Source organism: Octopus sinensis, linkage group LG6 (genome assembly GCF_006345805.1).
Source record: "Octopus sinensis linkage group LG6, ASM634580v1, whole genome shotgun sequence".
Classification (NCBI taxonomy): Eukaryota; Metazoa; Mollusca; class Cephalopoda; order Octopoda; family Octopodidae; genus Octopus; species Octopus sinensis.
Window position 1 is genome coordinate 75,781,889 of NC_043002.1, and position 17,962 is coordinate 75,799,850.

Sequence of the window (17,962 nt, forward strand, 5' to 3'; positions counted from 1 at the left end):
TCGCTGTCACCCCGTTTTTTTTGAAATCAAAAGTGATACCAGGGTAAAGGGGGAATGGATGGCTGTGAAGATAGCAGAACAAATAAACTAGAGATGAGGGTTGTTGGGTGGTGACGACATTGGAGGGAGGCCAAGGGTGGCTGGGTGGGGATAAGGGTGGGGGGTGTCGTAGATTTTTATCTTTTTTCTTTTACTTTTTTTCTCAAAACTAGTTAGTGATGGTGGTAGTGAAACTGGTTGTTTGATACAACAACAAAAAATAATCTCGTTTATACCCACCCAAACTACTTCTGTGAGAAATGTGCTGTGTTCACAAATACATCCAGTAACATATGATTTTAATTGCTATGTATCTAAGAATTTGGGCTACAACTATCTTTCTCTTTATACACACACACACACGCATATATATATACATATATATATATATATATATATATATATATAATATATATATATATATATATATATATATATACATACATACATATACACATCCATACATCTCTCTATCTCACTATCATTCATTTTCTCTATACATATGTAGTGTGTGTATATATACACACACACACACACTAAAGCACTGTTTTCTTTGTTTCTATAGTCTATACACAGTTACAACATTCATTGTATCTATGCCTCAGACCCAGATGCAAATGTACACCCAGTGTGAGTACATACGCAATGATTAATGAATGAATATGTAAGGCTTAATGGCTAATTGCAAAAAAAAAAAGAAAAACAAAAATGGAAAGAAAAGACAAAAGAAAGGCGTCTGGTTCATGATTCTGTTGAATCATGAACCAGCCAGACGCTTTTCTTTTCCTTTAGGTCTGGAGAAAATTAGGTTACTCATTACAATATATATAACATATGAACTAATTAACTCAAGAAAATATTTCTAACTTGGCTGTAAAACAATTCCAGACTAATTGAATGAATGACACAGCTGAGGATTTGGGGTCTCAGAAACAGCTACCATTTTCCACTTGTGTCTTCATGCATTCTTCAGAATGAATTGAGTTGGTGGACTCTAGGTTCTCTTGCATTTCAGTTTACCATTGGGGTTGACTCCCTTGGCATTTTCTTTTTCACAGGCTGTCACAAGCAGTTTAAGCTCAGAGTTATCCTTATCCAAGGTTGCTGATCCCAGACTCACCCCACCCCACCCTCAGTTGTACTACCATTCAAGGTGTAGGCACAATTGTAGTACCTTGTCCAAGAGACTTATTTTAACAAAAGCTACAGGATACTGCTCAAGCAACAAACCACTACCCTGTCAGTAGTTTTTGTTCCTTGGGTTTTTCTAAGAATTGGGGTGGCAAGAAAGTAATTTTAGTTTTTTTAGTGTGAAGTAAAAGTCATTTATTTTGTCATACTTTAATCAACTATATAGTCTCTATTTTGTTCAATGACCTTTTGCCATCTTTCTGACAACTTCATGATTCTGTTACTCATAGAACTTCTGGTCCTTATCAGCCAAAAACTGAAGCAAGTGTGATTTCAGGTCATCATCATTATTGAATGTTTTACCATTCAAAGAATTTTGCAAACTTCGAAATAAATGTCAATCTGATGGTGCAAGGTCCAGGGGCTATATAGTGGATGTGACATCATTTCCCAACCAAGCTCCAATAATTTTTCACGAGTTAGCAAAGATGTGTGTGGTCTAGCGATGTCATGGTGGAACTTGATTCTTTTACGATTTGCCAATTCTGGCCGTTTTTCTTTGATTGCTTCCTCCAGTTTCATAAATTGTTGACAATAGGTATCTGAATCAATTGTTTGGTTCCTTGGAAGCAGCTCAAAATACACAACACCTTCGTAATCCCACTATATTGACAGCATGACTTTTTTATGCAATTCAGTTTTTGATGTTGTTTGTGCTGGTTCATTGCGCTTGGAGCATGATCGTTTTTGATTGATGCCATTGTAGACAATCTATTTTTCATCACCAGTGATGATTCATTTAAAAAAAGGTTGATTTCATTGTGTTTGACATGCATATCACAAATATTGATTCATTGTGTTAAGTGAATCTCTTTCAATTTATGTGGAACACAAATATCAAGCTTCTTAACGAGTCCAAGAAATTTTAAGCGATTTTCAGTTGTTGTGTGTGATACATTTAACCTCTCTGCAATCTCTTGCTCAGTTATATGACAATCACATTCAATTATGGCTTTTATTTGGTCATCATCAACTTCAGTAGGTTGACCAGAATGTTGGTCATCTTTGAGTGAAAAATCTCCAGAATGGAATTTTTAAACCATTTTTGACATGTGCATTCTGTTAATCAATCAATACCATAAACTTCACATATCTCTTTATGAGCCTCAGTAGCTTTCTTGCCTTTACGAAAATAAAAAAAGCAAATTATCGCGAAAATATTCATTTTTGCACTCCATGTTAAAATTGACACTGCGCTAACAGTTGTAAACAAAATTACGTGCAATTTGTTTCTAAAGTAAGCTAAAAGTAACGGCTATCAAATGTCAAAAGGATAAAAGTCATTAAAAAAAATAGTAACCCTATCTATTCACAAAAAATTAAATTACTTTCTTGCCAACCTAATTGTTGTTGACCCTATGTTGGTTTCATTTGTCCTTTTGACAGACCTTGTTCTACCTTACTGGGTTTCTGACAACCCTCCTCATCAGGCAAACTTTCCTGGTCAAGGAGCCAACTTATTTGCAAAAGAATTTGTCTGTGTAACAGACTGTTCTGTATTTGAGACTATGTTATCAGTAGCACTTGATTAAAAAAAAAAATAAACAACATCACACTTTCAACAATTACAGAATCATACACATTCAGTCAGTTATACTGCTTTTATATTATGAAGTTTGTGAGCTTGCATAAGTTTGCATACCAAAGGGAGAAAGAGGATATTTATGTTTTGCAATTGACTCATTGTCAGATTATTTTTTGTTTTTATTTATTTTTTTTTTTTTGTCTCTCTCGGATATAGTGTCAGTCCCAAAAATATGAGTATACTTGTCTTCTTGTGGGATATGTGCTTATTCAAACTGACAAACTGTACTGTATCATTTGTCTTGATAGATCACTGTCTGCTTTTTTTTTTTCATATATTGCCTTTTAATCATTTATGTATTAGTTGATATTGTTTGAACCTCATTTATCTGGATTTATTTTCGTTGCATATATATATGTGTGTGTGTATATGTGTATACACACACACACACATATATATATACATATATATACTATTTGACTGATATAGATAGAGAGAAAGAATACATGGTTTAGATTAGACAAAAACTGTATGAGGCTCCCAACTTGTAGATCTCAAAAACTGTGATCCATCTGTTAGGCCTTCATATTCTCACAAGGGATAAGAGCCTAATTCCTTCCCATCCACCCACAAACCTCCCCAAATTGTTTTCTTATTTAGAGCCTTAGAGCCTTTAAGTCTGTTCCATAACTGGTGATGTGTCTATTAGAAAAGATACTTCACATCACATGTTTCACGCTCAAGTAAATTAATACCAAACATGATATATATATATTTCTTTACTATCAACTGACTCACACCATTGAGGCCAGCATAAAACAGATTCTGTGAAAATGTCGTCTCTCTCTCTTTTTTTCTTTCTTTTTTTTTTCCTTCACAATTTGAAATTCTGTCTCCCTCGACAGATGGTCTGAGAGAGACTTATCTGTGTATTACAACACATCTGGAATGTTCTGATACAATAATTATGTTATGCATATAATTGTACACAATTTTCCTACCAGTTCATTTGAAATAAATTCAGATCACTGAATAAATTCACTTCACTCTATCCACCTTATCAGATCTATTACAAAAGAAAGCCTGTCATTAAATATATATATATATATATATATATGTTTATGTAGCTGATTGGTTGTTTTTACATGGGCAAGATGACAAAATGCTGATACGCTGTACCACAGACATGTTCAGCTCATGCTGTCAGAGAAAAACAGACATTAAAAAAAAAATTGTTGTGGTGGTGGTGGTGACAGGCAATGATGGTGGCAGATTTGGTTCTAGATTGATTTGGAAATTCAAATATTGCATTGAAACTTTGGAAGCAAGGATATCTGTGTTTCTGTATTTCTGAGATGCATTTTTATTCAGATTGTAACAATTGCAATTGTAACGTCAACGACAAGGAAACTGACATGTCAAGGGTTCGATCCTTACCAAAGTAAGTGTCAGAAATGTAATGCAGTACCTTCTCCCTAGGAAATAGGAGTGTTCCTTTTGACAACTATTTTCTTCCCTCATTTTGCTTATTATGCTTTTTGAGTCAAATTGAGGATTTTGCTTAACTCTCGTTTGGGTTGTACTTAAGCTATGCAGAGCTGAAGTAGTTTTTAGACTCACAGAGAAAGCTTTAATCTTTTGAATTAAGTTCCTGCAGTTGTTGTTGCTATTGTTGTTGTTGCTTAGCTCTAAGCATAGCCATAAACAAAGCTATGCCAACTGCCAAATCCAATGTATTTTATGTTATTTTTAAGATGGCTAGGTCTGATTTGAGGTAGAGTTAGCTGCAATTTTAAGCAGGTTGAGTGACCCCATTGTGCTGGTGACTGTGTGGTTGCTACAAATATATAAATAAAATCCCTAGAGATTACAAGGCCATGCTTTTCCAATAAGTTTTAAATGTCTTAGCTGTGTTGTTAGGAATTGTCTGTCTGCAACTTTGAATAGATATGCCATGTCACTGAGTGTCACATGTGATGGCCAAAAGGTTTAGTGAGGTGAAGGGATCTGGTTGTGAAACATTTTCTCAGAGACAAAAATTCTAACCCATACAGGCATGGAAAAGTAAATGTTAAATGTTGCCGTTGACAGCATCATCATCATCATCATTTAACCTCCACTTTTCCATGCTTGTATGGGTCAGTTGGAATTTGTTGAAGCAGATTTTCTATGGCTGGATGCTCTTTCTGTTACCAACCTTCACTTGCTTGTAAGCAAGGTGATATTTCTCATGGCCAGGCACTTTTTTCATGAAAGACTGGAAATGAATCAACACCTCTTTTATGATGGTGAGACTCATTTACAACCCTATCATGTGATGTCAAAACAAAGGTACATACATTCACATATATATGACGGTCTTATTTTAGTTTCCATCTACCAAATCTACACACAAAGTTTTGGTGGGCCCAGGGCTGAAATAGAATACACCTCGCCAGGGTGTTGTGCAGTGGGACTGAACCTGAGACCACATGGCTGGAAAGCAAGTGTCTTAACCACACAGTCATGCCTGTACCTCAGTGACTATTATTAGTATTATTATTAAAGTGGTGAGCTGGCAGAATCATTAGTACGCAAGACAAAATGCTTAGTGGCATTTCGTCCAACTTCATGTTCTGAGTTCAAATTCCATCAAGGTTGACTTTGTCTTTCATGCTTTCGTGGTTGATGAAATAAGTACCAGTTATGCACTAGGGATCGAAAAATTGACTTGCCCCTCCTCCTAAATTTCAGGCCTAGTACCTTTTGTAGAAAGGGTTATTATTATTTTGTTGATGTCATTGTTTGCGAGTCTGAAGAATCTAATGTTGGAAGACTGTTTCTGCAGTATCTGTATTTAGTATCTTTCCTCTGCACTATTGTTTTAATCAACACCACCTATTATGTTATATTACTTACGATTTTATTAATTTATTTATTCTCACAGTAAGTTTCCTCTTGTTTTTGTTTTTTGTTTTGTTTTATTTCTTTTTTTATACCATTTATTTAAAATTCCATCTGTTATCTTTCCATATCTCTTTCATCTATGAAAATATGTTTTTGATATCTACATGGGGGAATTTTTCTTGATAGTGTCTCTTGTTGTTATTCCTGCTATTCTCTTTCTTGTTGATTATTTTTGCACCGCCCTTCCTCTTCTCTGCGGTTTGCCAATTTCCATTTATTTTCATGTCTTTTGGTGAGGAGAGGCGTTCCTTTCACTAGTTTATGTAATAGACTGTGTCAAGAGAATTTAATATAATCTCTTTCCTTACTCCCCAGTTTACCAAAAAGCATGTCTATACACATGATACTGATTTTTATTAAGAATATATCTTCTTTTGTTGTTGGTTTTTGTTGGGTGTTTCTTTTATATTTATATACTGGAGTATCTTGATAAGCCTTCTGTCTCTTGTTTAAGTCTACCGCATTGTTTTTGTTAGTTTCTCTCTTCCATTCACTGTTTTCTGTCTCAACCATTGTCTTTCTAATTTCCTATGTCTCTTGTTTAATCAACACCCATTTGTATTCTATTACTGTGCCTTCTGTGTGTACGTGTTTATATATATATATATATATATATATATATAGAATCATCATCATCAATGTTTTACATCTGTTTTAGCATGCTGGCATGGATTAGATTGCATTTCTGAGGCAGTATTTTATGGCTGGATCCCCTTCCTGCTGCCAATCATTTTAGCCACCATAGTAGAGATTACTTTGCAAGTGACTGACTCAATCAAAATAAAATACGATATGTATCTGTATGTACAGTTGCAGCCAAAATTTTGGAACTTTTTTTTTAAAACTAAAATTGTTATACCCAACTACAATTCAATTGAAATATATACAATGTACATATTTGGGCTTTTAATATAAGAATTCTAATTTTCAGACCTGTGTTCCAAACTCTTGGTCATGACTGTATGTACACACACACACAGAAGTACTTAATACAAATGTAGACTGCAGTGTTTGTTTAAGCCACTCCAGTGGCCCATTACTCTGGAATTACCATAGTGTGCCACTGCTTCTTCAAAGAAGTTTCATTTGATTTAAGAAGTGGTGACATTCCATGAAAATCCTAGAAAAATTGGCCACGGAACCTGCTTAGATTATGAGTGTGATATGATCTGATCACATGTATTTTATTTCAGTGTATCTGTACTGGTGCCACATAAAAAGCATTTGTGCTGGTGCCACATGAAAAGCACCAAAACCAGTGCCACTTAAAAACCACAGGTGCAGGTGCAACATATAAGCACCCAATGCACTCTAAAATGGTTGGTGTTAGGAAAGACATTCCGTTATAGAAACCATACCAAACAAATAATTGGAGCCTGGTGCAGCTCTTTGGCTAACCAGCATGAAAAATGGACACTAAATGATGATGTATATGATGATATACACATACGTGCACACATGCACCCAAGGTCAGTAAAATGGAGTATCAATAAAAACATATATTGGTTACATATAAAATGCTATAATAAAAGTGAATGTAATATTTTTGAATGTGTTTTTAATGGTTTCAATGAATCTATCACAATACTATCATCATGTGTGTGTGTGTATGTCTGTTTGTTCTTTATAAATCATATTTCATAAAAACTAACCTTCTCATATTTCTGTCTGTGTTTTAATTTTTTTTTTATTTTTTATTCCAGTTGTATATATTCCCGCTCATACTTGGCATTGAACTTCTATTTTTATTTTTTTACCTCTCTTCTAGATACATCCGTGCTCAAAAGTGCAACGAGAGATTGTCACTGACTGGCGACAGCAACCTAAAGAAAACCAACAGAGATGTTTGGTAGGTGTCAACAAGCTTCATTTTTATGAATTAAAAAAAAAATCACATGGAAAAAAAATGATTCCTCTGTCCACTTTTCACTCTCCAATAAAAATTTTTACAACACAGGCACAGGAGTGGCTGTGTGGTAAGTAGCTTGTTTACCAATCACATGGTTCCGGGTTCAGTCCCACTGCGTGGCACCTTGGGCATGTGTCTTCTTCTATAGCCTCAGGCCGACCAAAGCCTTGTGAGTGGATTTGGTAGATGGAAACTGAAAGAAGCCCGTCATATATATGTGTATATATATATATATATATATATATATATATATCTATATATATAAAACTGTAGTTGTGTGAGTGTCTGTCCCCTTCGATTTAGATTCCTAACTACTCCCACATTTTGCGGTGCAGTTTAACCAAATTCGGGTATCTTATAGTCGTGATTCATATCGGGCCTGTCTGAGTATTAGCGCGCGTCTACGATGAGTCTACGATTTAAAAAATAATTTAACATCATTTTTTATTCCATTTTAATGCATAATTTTTCGTGTGTCGATGGTGGCGGAGTTAGCGTACATGGTCACACGTGCACCTGTTTGCTTCTCCCCCTTCTTCCCTCCCTCGTGAAGCTGTGGGGAAGGGAGTGTAAGGAAATCAACGTCGTAAAGCGTTGTCAAGGAGACCAGCGTTCTTTTAGAACAACGACTTCATGGCTTGAAGACACCAAAACAGAAATGGCTAAGAAAGCCCGAATTGGCATCTATAAGGGAAGTAACTCTCTAAAAATGCTTATATAGTTATTTTCCTTACAAACCCGAGCAACGCCGGGCGATACTGCTAGTATATATATATATATGTGTGTGTGTGTGTGTATGTATGTGTGTCTGTGTTTGTCCCCCTAACATTGCTTGACAACCAATGCTGGTGTGCTAATGTCCCCATCACTTAGCAGTTCGGTAAAACAGACCGATAGAATAAGTACTGGGCTTACAAAGAATAAGTCCCGGGGTCGAGTTGCTCGATTAAAGGCGGTGCTCTAGCATGGCCGCAGTCAAATGACTGAAACAAGTAAAAGAGTAGAGTAACACAAGAAAGAAAAGAAAGCTTAAAAGTGATTCTCTTTCTTTAAGCACTCACTCACTCTCTCTCTCTCTCTCTCTCTCTCTCTCCGCTATTATATAGCACCCTCCAGTGAAAAGAATGTGTATTTCTCTTATTGTTGAAGACCTCACTCTGGTACTATCCTTATGTGAATATATTGAAGGGTGGGTAAGTGCAATGAAAGGGGCCACTGAATGCAAAAATCAGAGAATAGTGTTTGGAGTGGGCACATCTCTGTGGTGCTCAAGGTGATCTTGAATCTCTAGGATTCCTCAATTTGCTCTTAAGTATTTAGAGGAATGCAACATCACCATTTTTCATTATTTATATACCAGTATTTCACCTGTTGCTATTTTCTTAGTAGTGTTTCATTTGTTGCTACATTCTGAGTTCAAATTCCACCAAGGTCAACTTTGCCTTTCATCCTTTCGGGGTCAATAAATTAAGTACCAGTGAAACACTGGGGTCAATGTAATCGACTTAATCCCCTCCTGCAAGCGGCCTTTGTGGCATAAATTTGTATACCACGTGTACTTCTATTTCATGTTTTTTTATTGTTTTTCTTTTGTTCCTCATTCAATCTTCTGTATAAATCACCACACTGTCTTACATCCCTTTATATTATTCCTCCTAATCTGTCACTCTCATGGTAGACAAAAGAAATTATTATTATTATTATTAATATTATTAGTGGAGGCACATGGCTTAGTGGTTAGGGTGTTGGACTCACTATTGTAAGATTGTAGTTTCGATTTCTGGACCAGGTGACACATTGTGTTCTTGAGCAAAACACTTCATTTCACATTGCTCCAGTTCACTCAGAAGGCAAAAGTGAGTAATCCTGTGATGGACTGGTGTTCCATCCAGGTGGGGAATATATACACCATAAAAATTGGAAAACCAGCCCTTATGAGATTACATGACTCCAGAAGGAACTTTACTTTTTATCATCATCATCATCAAGGGTGTGTACTGGCAGCATCATTAGCATGTTGGAAAAAACTGCTTAGTGATATTTTGCCCATCTTTTCAATCTGAGTTCAAATTCCACTGAGGCTGACTTTGTCTTTCATCCTTTTGAGGTCAGTGAAATAAGGACCAGTTGAGCACTGGGGTCAGTGTAACTGACCTACTTCCACCTTGGAACTGCTGGCCTTGTACCAAAATCCAAAACCATTATCATCATTATTATTATTATCATTATTATTATTATTATTATTATTATTATTATTATTATTATTATGCAGGGAACTGACTGAATTATTAGAACTTCAGACATTACACATTTATTGGCATTTCTTCCAGATTTATGTTCTTATTTCAAATCCCACTGAGTTCAACTTTGCCTTTCATTCTCCACAAGGTTGATAAAAATAAAGCACCATTGAAGCACTGGAGTTGATGATAATGACTAACCCTCTCTCTCCTCTAAAATGTTGACCTTGTACCTAAATTGAAAACAGTTGTTGTTGTTGTTGATGTCATTTGCCAGTACCAGACATCTGTAACACAGCTCCTAAAAGAAATAGAATTTTGTCACATTTCATTTCCTAGACTATTTGTATTTTATCATTGAGGTTGGTTTATTGCATTTTGGAACCTTTGAGTATCCACACTGTTTGCCTAAGGGTAAAATATTGCTTTTGGACATATGTATTTCCTTTTGTTTTATAAACTTTCATTTACTTGTGTAAACAATATGGCTTCTTTGTCTGGAGAAGTGGTAGGAGGTAGTAACTGCAAAGGATGTAGCAGCATATGTACTTCCTAGGTTTTTAAAGAAAATTTCATTGAAAATTATGAAAATAAAAACACAGACTGTTAAAAAAAAAAAAAGGACAAGCAAAGAAAAAAAAGTTTATGACAATTAGACTAACAAATGGAATTGCAAACACAAACATTGATTCTCTGAAAAATACACAGAAACACACATAAACGGACATATTTGTAATGTAAACAGAGACTGGCAATAACCAAAATTTGTATAATGCAAACAATAGCGAAAATAGCTTTGCCAGTGTTGTGAGCCATTGAGGAACTGTGAACTTAGAGCCATTTCCTACTACTGCAACTACTCAAAATTACAATGCAGTTGAAGTATGTCATGAAAAACTTTGTCATCTTGCCTGAAAGTTTTATATAAGAAGCAAAAGTAAGGAGAAAAAGTGGCATACCCTGAGCTTTCAGTGTATCCCCAGAGAAGCAATTAAAGAAAGCTGTGACCAATGTGCAGCCAAGAAACCTGTAAAAAGATATGTCTCTCTTTCTCTAGAACACTACTCTTTTACTTGTTTCAGACATTTGACTGTGGCCATGCTGGAGTACCACTTTTAGTCAAGCAAATCGACCCCAGGACTTATTCTTTGTTAGCCTAGTACTTATTCTATTGGTCTCTTTTGCCGAACCGCTAAGTTACGGGGACATAAACACACCAGCATCATTTATCAAGTAATATTGGACACACACACACACACACACACACACACACACACACACATATATACGACAAGCTTCTTTCAGTTTCCATCTACCAAATCCACTCACAAGGCTTTGGTCAGCCCTAGGCTATAACAGAAGACACTTGCCTAAAGTGCCACGCAGTGGGACTGAACCTGGTACCATGTGGTTGGTAAGCAAGCTACTTTCCACACAGCCACTCCAGTAGTTCCAAAATTTCAAATCCACCTCCCTCCCTTAGCTGAAAGGTCTTTGTCTTGCAAGCTACTTGGCTTGGTAAACCCACAGGTACCCTGTGAAAAGCACCCGTGTTGGTATCAGATGCCACATAGAAAGCACCCATGCTGGTGCAATGTAAAACGCACCCAGTACACTCTGTAAAGTGGTTGGCATTCGGAAGGGCATCCTGCCATAGAAACCATGCAAAAACGTACAAATGGAGCTGGTGTAGCTCTCCTGCTTGCCCGCTCCTGTCAAACCATCCAACCCATGCCAGCATGGAGAACAGATGTTAAATGATGATGTTGTGCACCATAGCATGTTGATGTTCTGTGAAATGTAGCATGTTAAGCCGGAAAAATAATAATTTCTAATTTAGGTGCAAGATCAGCAATCGGGTGAGCTAGCACTATCAACCCTCAGTATTTGATTTGAACTTCATTTTATTCAACCCCAAAGGCATGAAAGAAGAAAAATACCCCCAGTGGGATTTAAACTCAGAATATAAAGAACCAGAACAAATACCACAAGGCATTTTTAACTATGATCTGATGATTCTGTCACTGCACCACCCTTACACCACAAAAGTCATAAAATTTTATTTATAATATCTGAAAACCATGAGTTGAAATTCTAAATGTATTGTCTGTTAATTATTTTGTTTATTGAATGTAGAAGTACTTTATAATTTTCTGTTGCTTAAATTATTTATATTTATAGGTTAAAATATATAAATACTATCTTTTGTATACATATTTTTCCTATTACATTTCATTTATCTAGTAGAGATTACAGTTTTTAATAATCAGTTCTGTTAGCAGCAGTATAACAACTAACTCGTTAATTGTTTTCCTGTTCCACTTCCTCACCTACCTTGCCGCCTATTATTTTTTTTTCCTTTTTGTCCAGGTCTTGTTTTTATAGTGTCACTAATTAGCATGTAATAATGCTTATAATTATAAACATTGCAAATCTTAGTGTAAAGATGGATGGAAGATGAAATTTTTTTTTTTTTTTCGTTCACCCCCACTTCTCCAATGTTTGCCTCTGAAACCTTGCTTTGTCTCAGGAGTTGAGTTGCTAAGAGACTGCATTCTACTCCCGAAGACATAAATTAATATGTAAATAAAAATAAAAATAAAACCCAGAAAAATGTGGACTATAGAAAAGGAAACACATTGGGAATAGTTGCAAGGCAGAATGATATAACGTTTGTTTTGCATTAGATCGCTGGTACTATTGTTGGTATAGCTGTAGTAGTAGTAGTAGTAGTAGTAGTAGTAGTAGTAGTATTAAAAGTAGTGGTGGTGATGGTATGGTGGAGATATGGAGGTGGTTTTAGTTGTCATTGAGTAGAATCTGATCATAATCTAGTCCGAGTAGAGTTAACCTTTTTTACAATAGATGTCACCAGTGTCGTGAAATGTTGCTGCCGAGAACTGATGAAGAAATATATTCCAGTGCCGTTTAGTTGCTTTATCATTAAGACTCTTTTGATAAGTCGAGAATGTTTTGATTGAAAATATTTCCACTGCTTTGTATCAATACTGCCTCTACACCTCCACAGCCACCACCACCAGCAATGACAACACCAACAGCAACAACAGCAGGCCTAGAACTGTTAATTGCTTCCACCAATTCATGCTATTAATTTCTCAACACTGCAAACATGTAAAGCAATGTTTTCGTTTAGGCTTAATATTGCCTTTCTTAATTAAAGAGTGATTAGAAAAGACCAGCGGGTTTCATATGAGAGTAGGGTGGGTGGAGAGTGGATTTTATTTTTGTGTCGGGAGATGGGACATTTATTTTCTTGTGTAATGGTCATTTTCTTTTATTCCATTTTTACCAATTTTCTATTTGTTTTCATATTATTATTTTCCTTCTCGGGGGCTGTTTTCATTTCACCTCTTCTTTTGTTTCCTTTAAGGAATCTCACATTATACAAGTGTGTGTGTGATGTGGTGTTGGTGTGGAAGATGTGTTGTGCAATGTCATTTGAAATTCCTTAACTTTGGTTAATTATAACAGCTGTATCAATTTCTCTGTTTGAGAGAAATAATTACTATTATGGTCAGTTGGTGTCGCAGTGATTCCAGTCTTGAAGTGTTCTACCTCCATACTTACCCACCTGCTTTTTAATTATCATTCTATTTGTCTTTATCTTCTACTTGTTTCACTCATTGGACTGCAGCCATACCTGGGCACTGCCTTGAAGTATTTGGGGGAATAAATCAACCCCAGCACTTATTTTATTGGTGTCTTTTGCTGAACTGCTAAGTTACAGAACTTAAACAAAACAACACCATATTATTTACATTATTTACATTTTATGGATATTTGTCCTCATCTTGGTTTGCTGGGCATATGGCTTAGTGGTTAAGAGCGCGGGCTACTAACCCTTGATTCTGAGTTTGATTCCAGGCAGTGACCTGAATAATAATAATAAAATCGAAAAATACCTTAGGAATGAGAACTCAGGTTTGAAGTTTTCCCAAGACACCTGATATGAAGGCTGGAGAGCATATCAGCTGAAACGTTGTGTTAGCAACAAACAAGATGAGGACAAATATCTGCCAAATGTAAATAATGTACATAATTCCTCATCTCTTAAATATAGAACTGTAAAACAACACCAGTTTTCAAGTGTTAGTGGTGAGGGACAAAGACATACACCTGCATACATACATATATACATACATTAAAGGCTTTTACACAGTTTTCATGTACTAAATTCACTCGTACAGCATTGATCAACCTGGAGCTTATAGTAGAAGACACTTACCCAAGGTGCCACACAGTGGAACTGAATATCAATAGCAATAATAATAAATGCCCCAATGCAGTGCATGGCAGTGGCTCTCATGGCTTCTGATCTTAACTGATTGGAAGTGTTAATATCTACATGTTTTGTCTTGGTGCTACAGCAAATATTCTGCTCAATATTGTAGATTTGCTTGTCAGTTGCTTGCCCATAACCGGTTAAGTCCCTTGGTGGCTGATGATATGTGCATCTCTGATCATAAAAAGGAGCAGTGGGGGAGCAACATCACCGTGTGTCGAGAGGAATTCTTTGGTGTTTGAATAATTCACCTCTGGAAATATGGGTGTTTCATTTATCTTTAAACAACCCTTATTCAGGGACCTTTTGAGCTGGGAAATTTGAACTAGGCCCCACCTGCAAGTTCATGTGCTGTTTATCTTGATATGAGATCACCATGTCATGCACATATGGTAGTGATGCATGTGCCTGGTGTACCCTTATTAGATGGGTAGTCATGATGGGTATATTGGGCTTCGTATATTTGTATCCCAGCATCACTTTGATGGCACATACTGCTTTCTCACTCAATAATAATAATAATAATAAATAGCAATGATAATATTTATAATAGTAATAAATAAATAAATAGGCATAGGAGTGGCTGTGTGGTAAATATAGGCATTGGAGTGGCTGTGTGGTAAGTAGCTTGCTTACGAATCACATGGTTCCGGGTTCAGTCCCACTGTGTGGCGCAGTGTCTTCTGCTATAGCCTTGGGCCGACCAAGCCTTGTGCGCGGATTTGGTAGACGGAAACTGAAGGAGGCCCGTTGTATATATGTATATATATATATACACATATGTATGTGTGTATATGTTTGTGTGTCTGTGTTTGTCCCCCCAACATTGATTGACAACCGATGCTGGTGTGTTTACATCCCCATAACTTAGCGGTTCGATAAAAGAGACTGATAGAATATGTACTAGGCTTACAAAGAATTAGTCCTGGGGTCGATTTGCTCAACTAAAGGCGGTGCTCCAGCATGTCCACAGTCAAATGACTGAAACAAATGACTGAAAGGGTAAATAAAATTTATAAACTGTATCTCTGCTCAGCAGCCTTGAAACACCTGGGTTTTGATCTCACAACCAATGATCTGGTACATTGATTGAGAATTCATGAAAAAAGATTTTATTATAATCTTGTTGCCATAATACCTTATATATATTTTTTTTTTATGTTGATCAGTGTAGATAAATCAGTGCATAAGTATTGACTAATTGTGTACTCATCATCATCCCACCACCACCACCACCACTACAACCACCTCTCTTGTGCATGACTGAACAATGTTCATGGTGATAATAGTATCATGCATTGTTAAATAATGCATAACCACGCCTTGTTGTTATGTCATTATGTATGTTCATGCAGAAAGCAAACTTGTAAACGTGGTTTAATGGGTATAGGCCATACTTGTGTGGTTGAAAACTTTGCTTCACAACCATGTGGCTTCTGGTTCAATCTCACTACATGCCACTTTGGACAAGTGTCTTCTGCTATGGTCAATATCTTGTTTTGTATGTGCTTGCCAAAAAAAAAAAAAATCTTAAAACCAAATATACAAACAATTTAAATGAATGTTATATATAAGTTACATTCTTTATACTCTCTCTATCATTTTCTACCTCCTTCAATTTCTCTCTCACTATCTATTTTCTATGCTATCTATCATGCCCCACCTCTTTCTCTCTCTCTCGCTCTCCCCCCTCCCTCTCTCTCACTACTGTTTCTCTACCTTGTCCTCTTCAGTCTTACCAAACACATACACAATCTGATCCCGGTTACTTATTTCTCACCCTACTCCAGTAGAATCTCATTCTGCAATGTTGCTATTGGTAACATCAGAGAATCAAACCAACTCAAGTTGATGGAAAAAGATGTTTACCTACAACTATTAACCTCACTTTTGTTACGTTGAATATTAAAGCAATTTATCGATAGTTGGCAAAGTCAAAGAGGTTACACTTCCTGGGGATGTGACACACTGTAATATCATCATAGTTCACTTGCAGAGTAATCCCAGTGGAGAAATGGTGTGTACAAGGATTCCACAAAATTGGTAGAAATTCTTGGTAAGCAGGAAAGCTTGCAGAATGGGCAATAAATGATGATACTTTTTGTTTCATGTGAAATAGGCATGGCTATGTGATAGAATTTTGCTTCCCCAACCACATGGTTCTAGGTTTAATCCCTCTAGGTGGCACCTTGGCTAAGTGTCCTCTGCTATAACCCCGAGCCAACCAATGCCTTGTGAGGGGATTTTGTAGACAGAAATAGAAAGAAACCCATCGTATGTGTGTGTACGTGTGTGTTACTGTCTCTTTGCCTTGACATCATGTGACAGTCAAACGAACGTTACCATCACGAAAGTGGTGTCATTCATTCATCTTCCATGAGTAACATGTCTGGTCATGGAGGGAAATACATTGCCTCTCTTGGAAACAGTTGAGGGTGGGTGACAGGGAAGGTGTCCAGCTGTAGTAAATGTACCTCAACAAAATTTTATCCAACCCATTCAAGCATGGAAAATTGTTCATTAAAATGATGATGATGATGCTAATCTTTCTTGGTAAGTAGCTATAAGCGTTGGAGTGGCTGTGTGGTGAGTAGCTTGCTTACGAACCACATGGTTCCGGGTTCAGTCCCACTGCGTGGCACCTTGGGCAAGTGTCTTCCACTATAGCCTCGGGACGACCAAAGCCTTGTGAGTGGATTTGGTAGATGGAAACTGAAAGAAGCCCATCATATATATGTATATATATATATATGTGTGTGTTTGAGTGTCTGTGTTTTTCCCCCTCCAACATCGCTTGACAACCAATGCTGGTGTGCTTACGTCCCCTTAACATAGTGGTTTGGCAAAAGAGACCGATACAATAAGTACTAGGCTTACAAAGAATAAGTCCTGGGATCGATTTGCTCGACTATAGGCGGTGCTCCAGCATGGCCACATTCAAATGAAACAAGTAAAATTAAAGAGCAAGCTTTGGTTGTGGATAAAAACCAGTTGATAGGTGTGTGGGGTCTTTTTGGGGTTGTTGCAGGTGTTGTAGGCAGTGTTCTTCCCCCTCTCCTGTTGTAGTGCAGCTAAATGTGAATCATTTGGGTGATTTGAAGTTAGGCATCTTTGTTTGATGATGGATGTAGAGGGACATGCTTAATGCGCATTGTGTTGATTAAATTTTTGCTGGCAATGTAACATGCTAATCATATGCAAATCAGTTCTAGCAACTTCTTTTATTAACCAGTAAAAAATAAAACGTGTGTATTATGTTATGTGAAATGCGGAGAATTCCACTATCAAAAATGAGTCAACTCAGGTCCCATGAATCAAGTGCACATACATGGAACTGAGTGTAGTTGGTCCCTGTGCAATAAAGGTTAAGAATATAGTTTTGGTCATTAATTTAGCTGCCTTGGATGAATCAAGATTGAAGCACAATTGTTGACAAAGATTGTGTAGAACTGCAGAGCTTTAACTAGTTAGCTGACATGAAGGGTCAAAAGGTCTTGGAGGTGGGGTGAATATTGTGCATTGTATTATGTGCTGGGTATATGTGGTAAAGCCAACTGAACCTATACTAATATATTACTGGTATTCAGGCAGTAAGATGGCAGAATTGTTAGTGTGCTGAGCAAAATGTTTGTTGGCATATTTTGCAACTCTTTTCATTCTGAGTTCAAATCCTGCTGAAGTCAGCTTTGTTTTTCATACTTTTAGGGTTGATAAAATAAAGTTCTGGGATCAGTGTAATTACCTTGATCCCTCCCTTGAAATTTATTGGCCTCATGCCAAAATTAGAAAGAAATGTATTTGAGGTATTT

The 17,962-nt window shown here is 36.6% G+C and overlaps 1 protein-coding gene across 1 annotated transcript in view; it reads left to right on the top strand.

Moving 5' to 3' along the window:
* The window catches only part of LOC115213261 (protein SMG5-like), a 578,377-nt gene that overhangs the window by 506,929 nt on the left and 53,486 nt on the right, over positions 1–17,962 (top strand). The window contains exon 5 of the mRNA XM_036504031.1: positions 7,470–7,550. Within this exon, the coding sequence (XP_036359924.1) occupies positions 7,470–7,550 (81 nt within the window). The remainder of the gene's footprint in view (positions 1–7,469; positions 7,551–17,962) is intronic.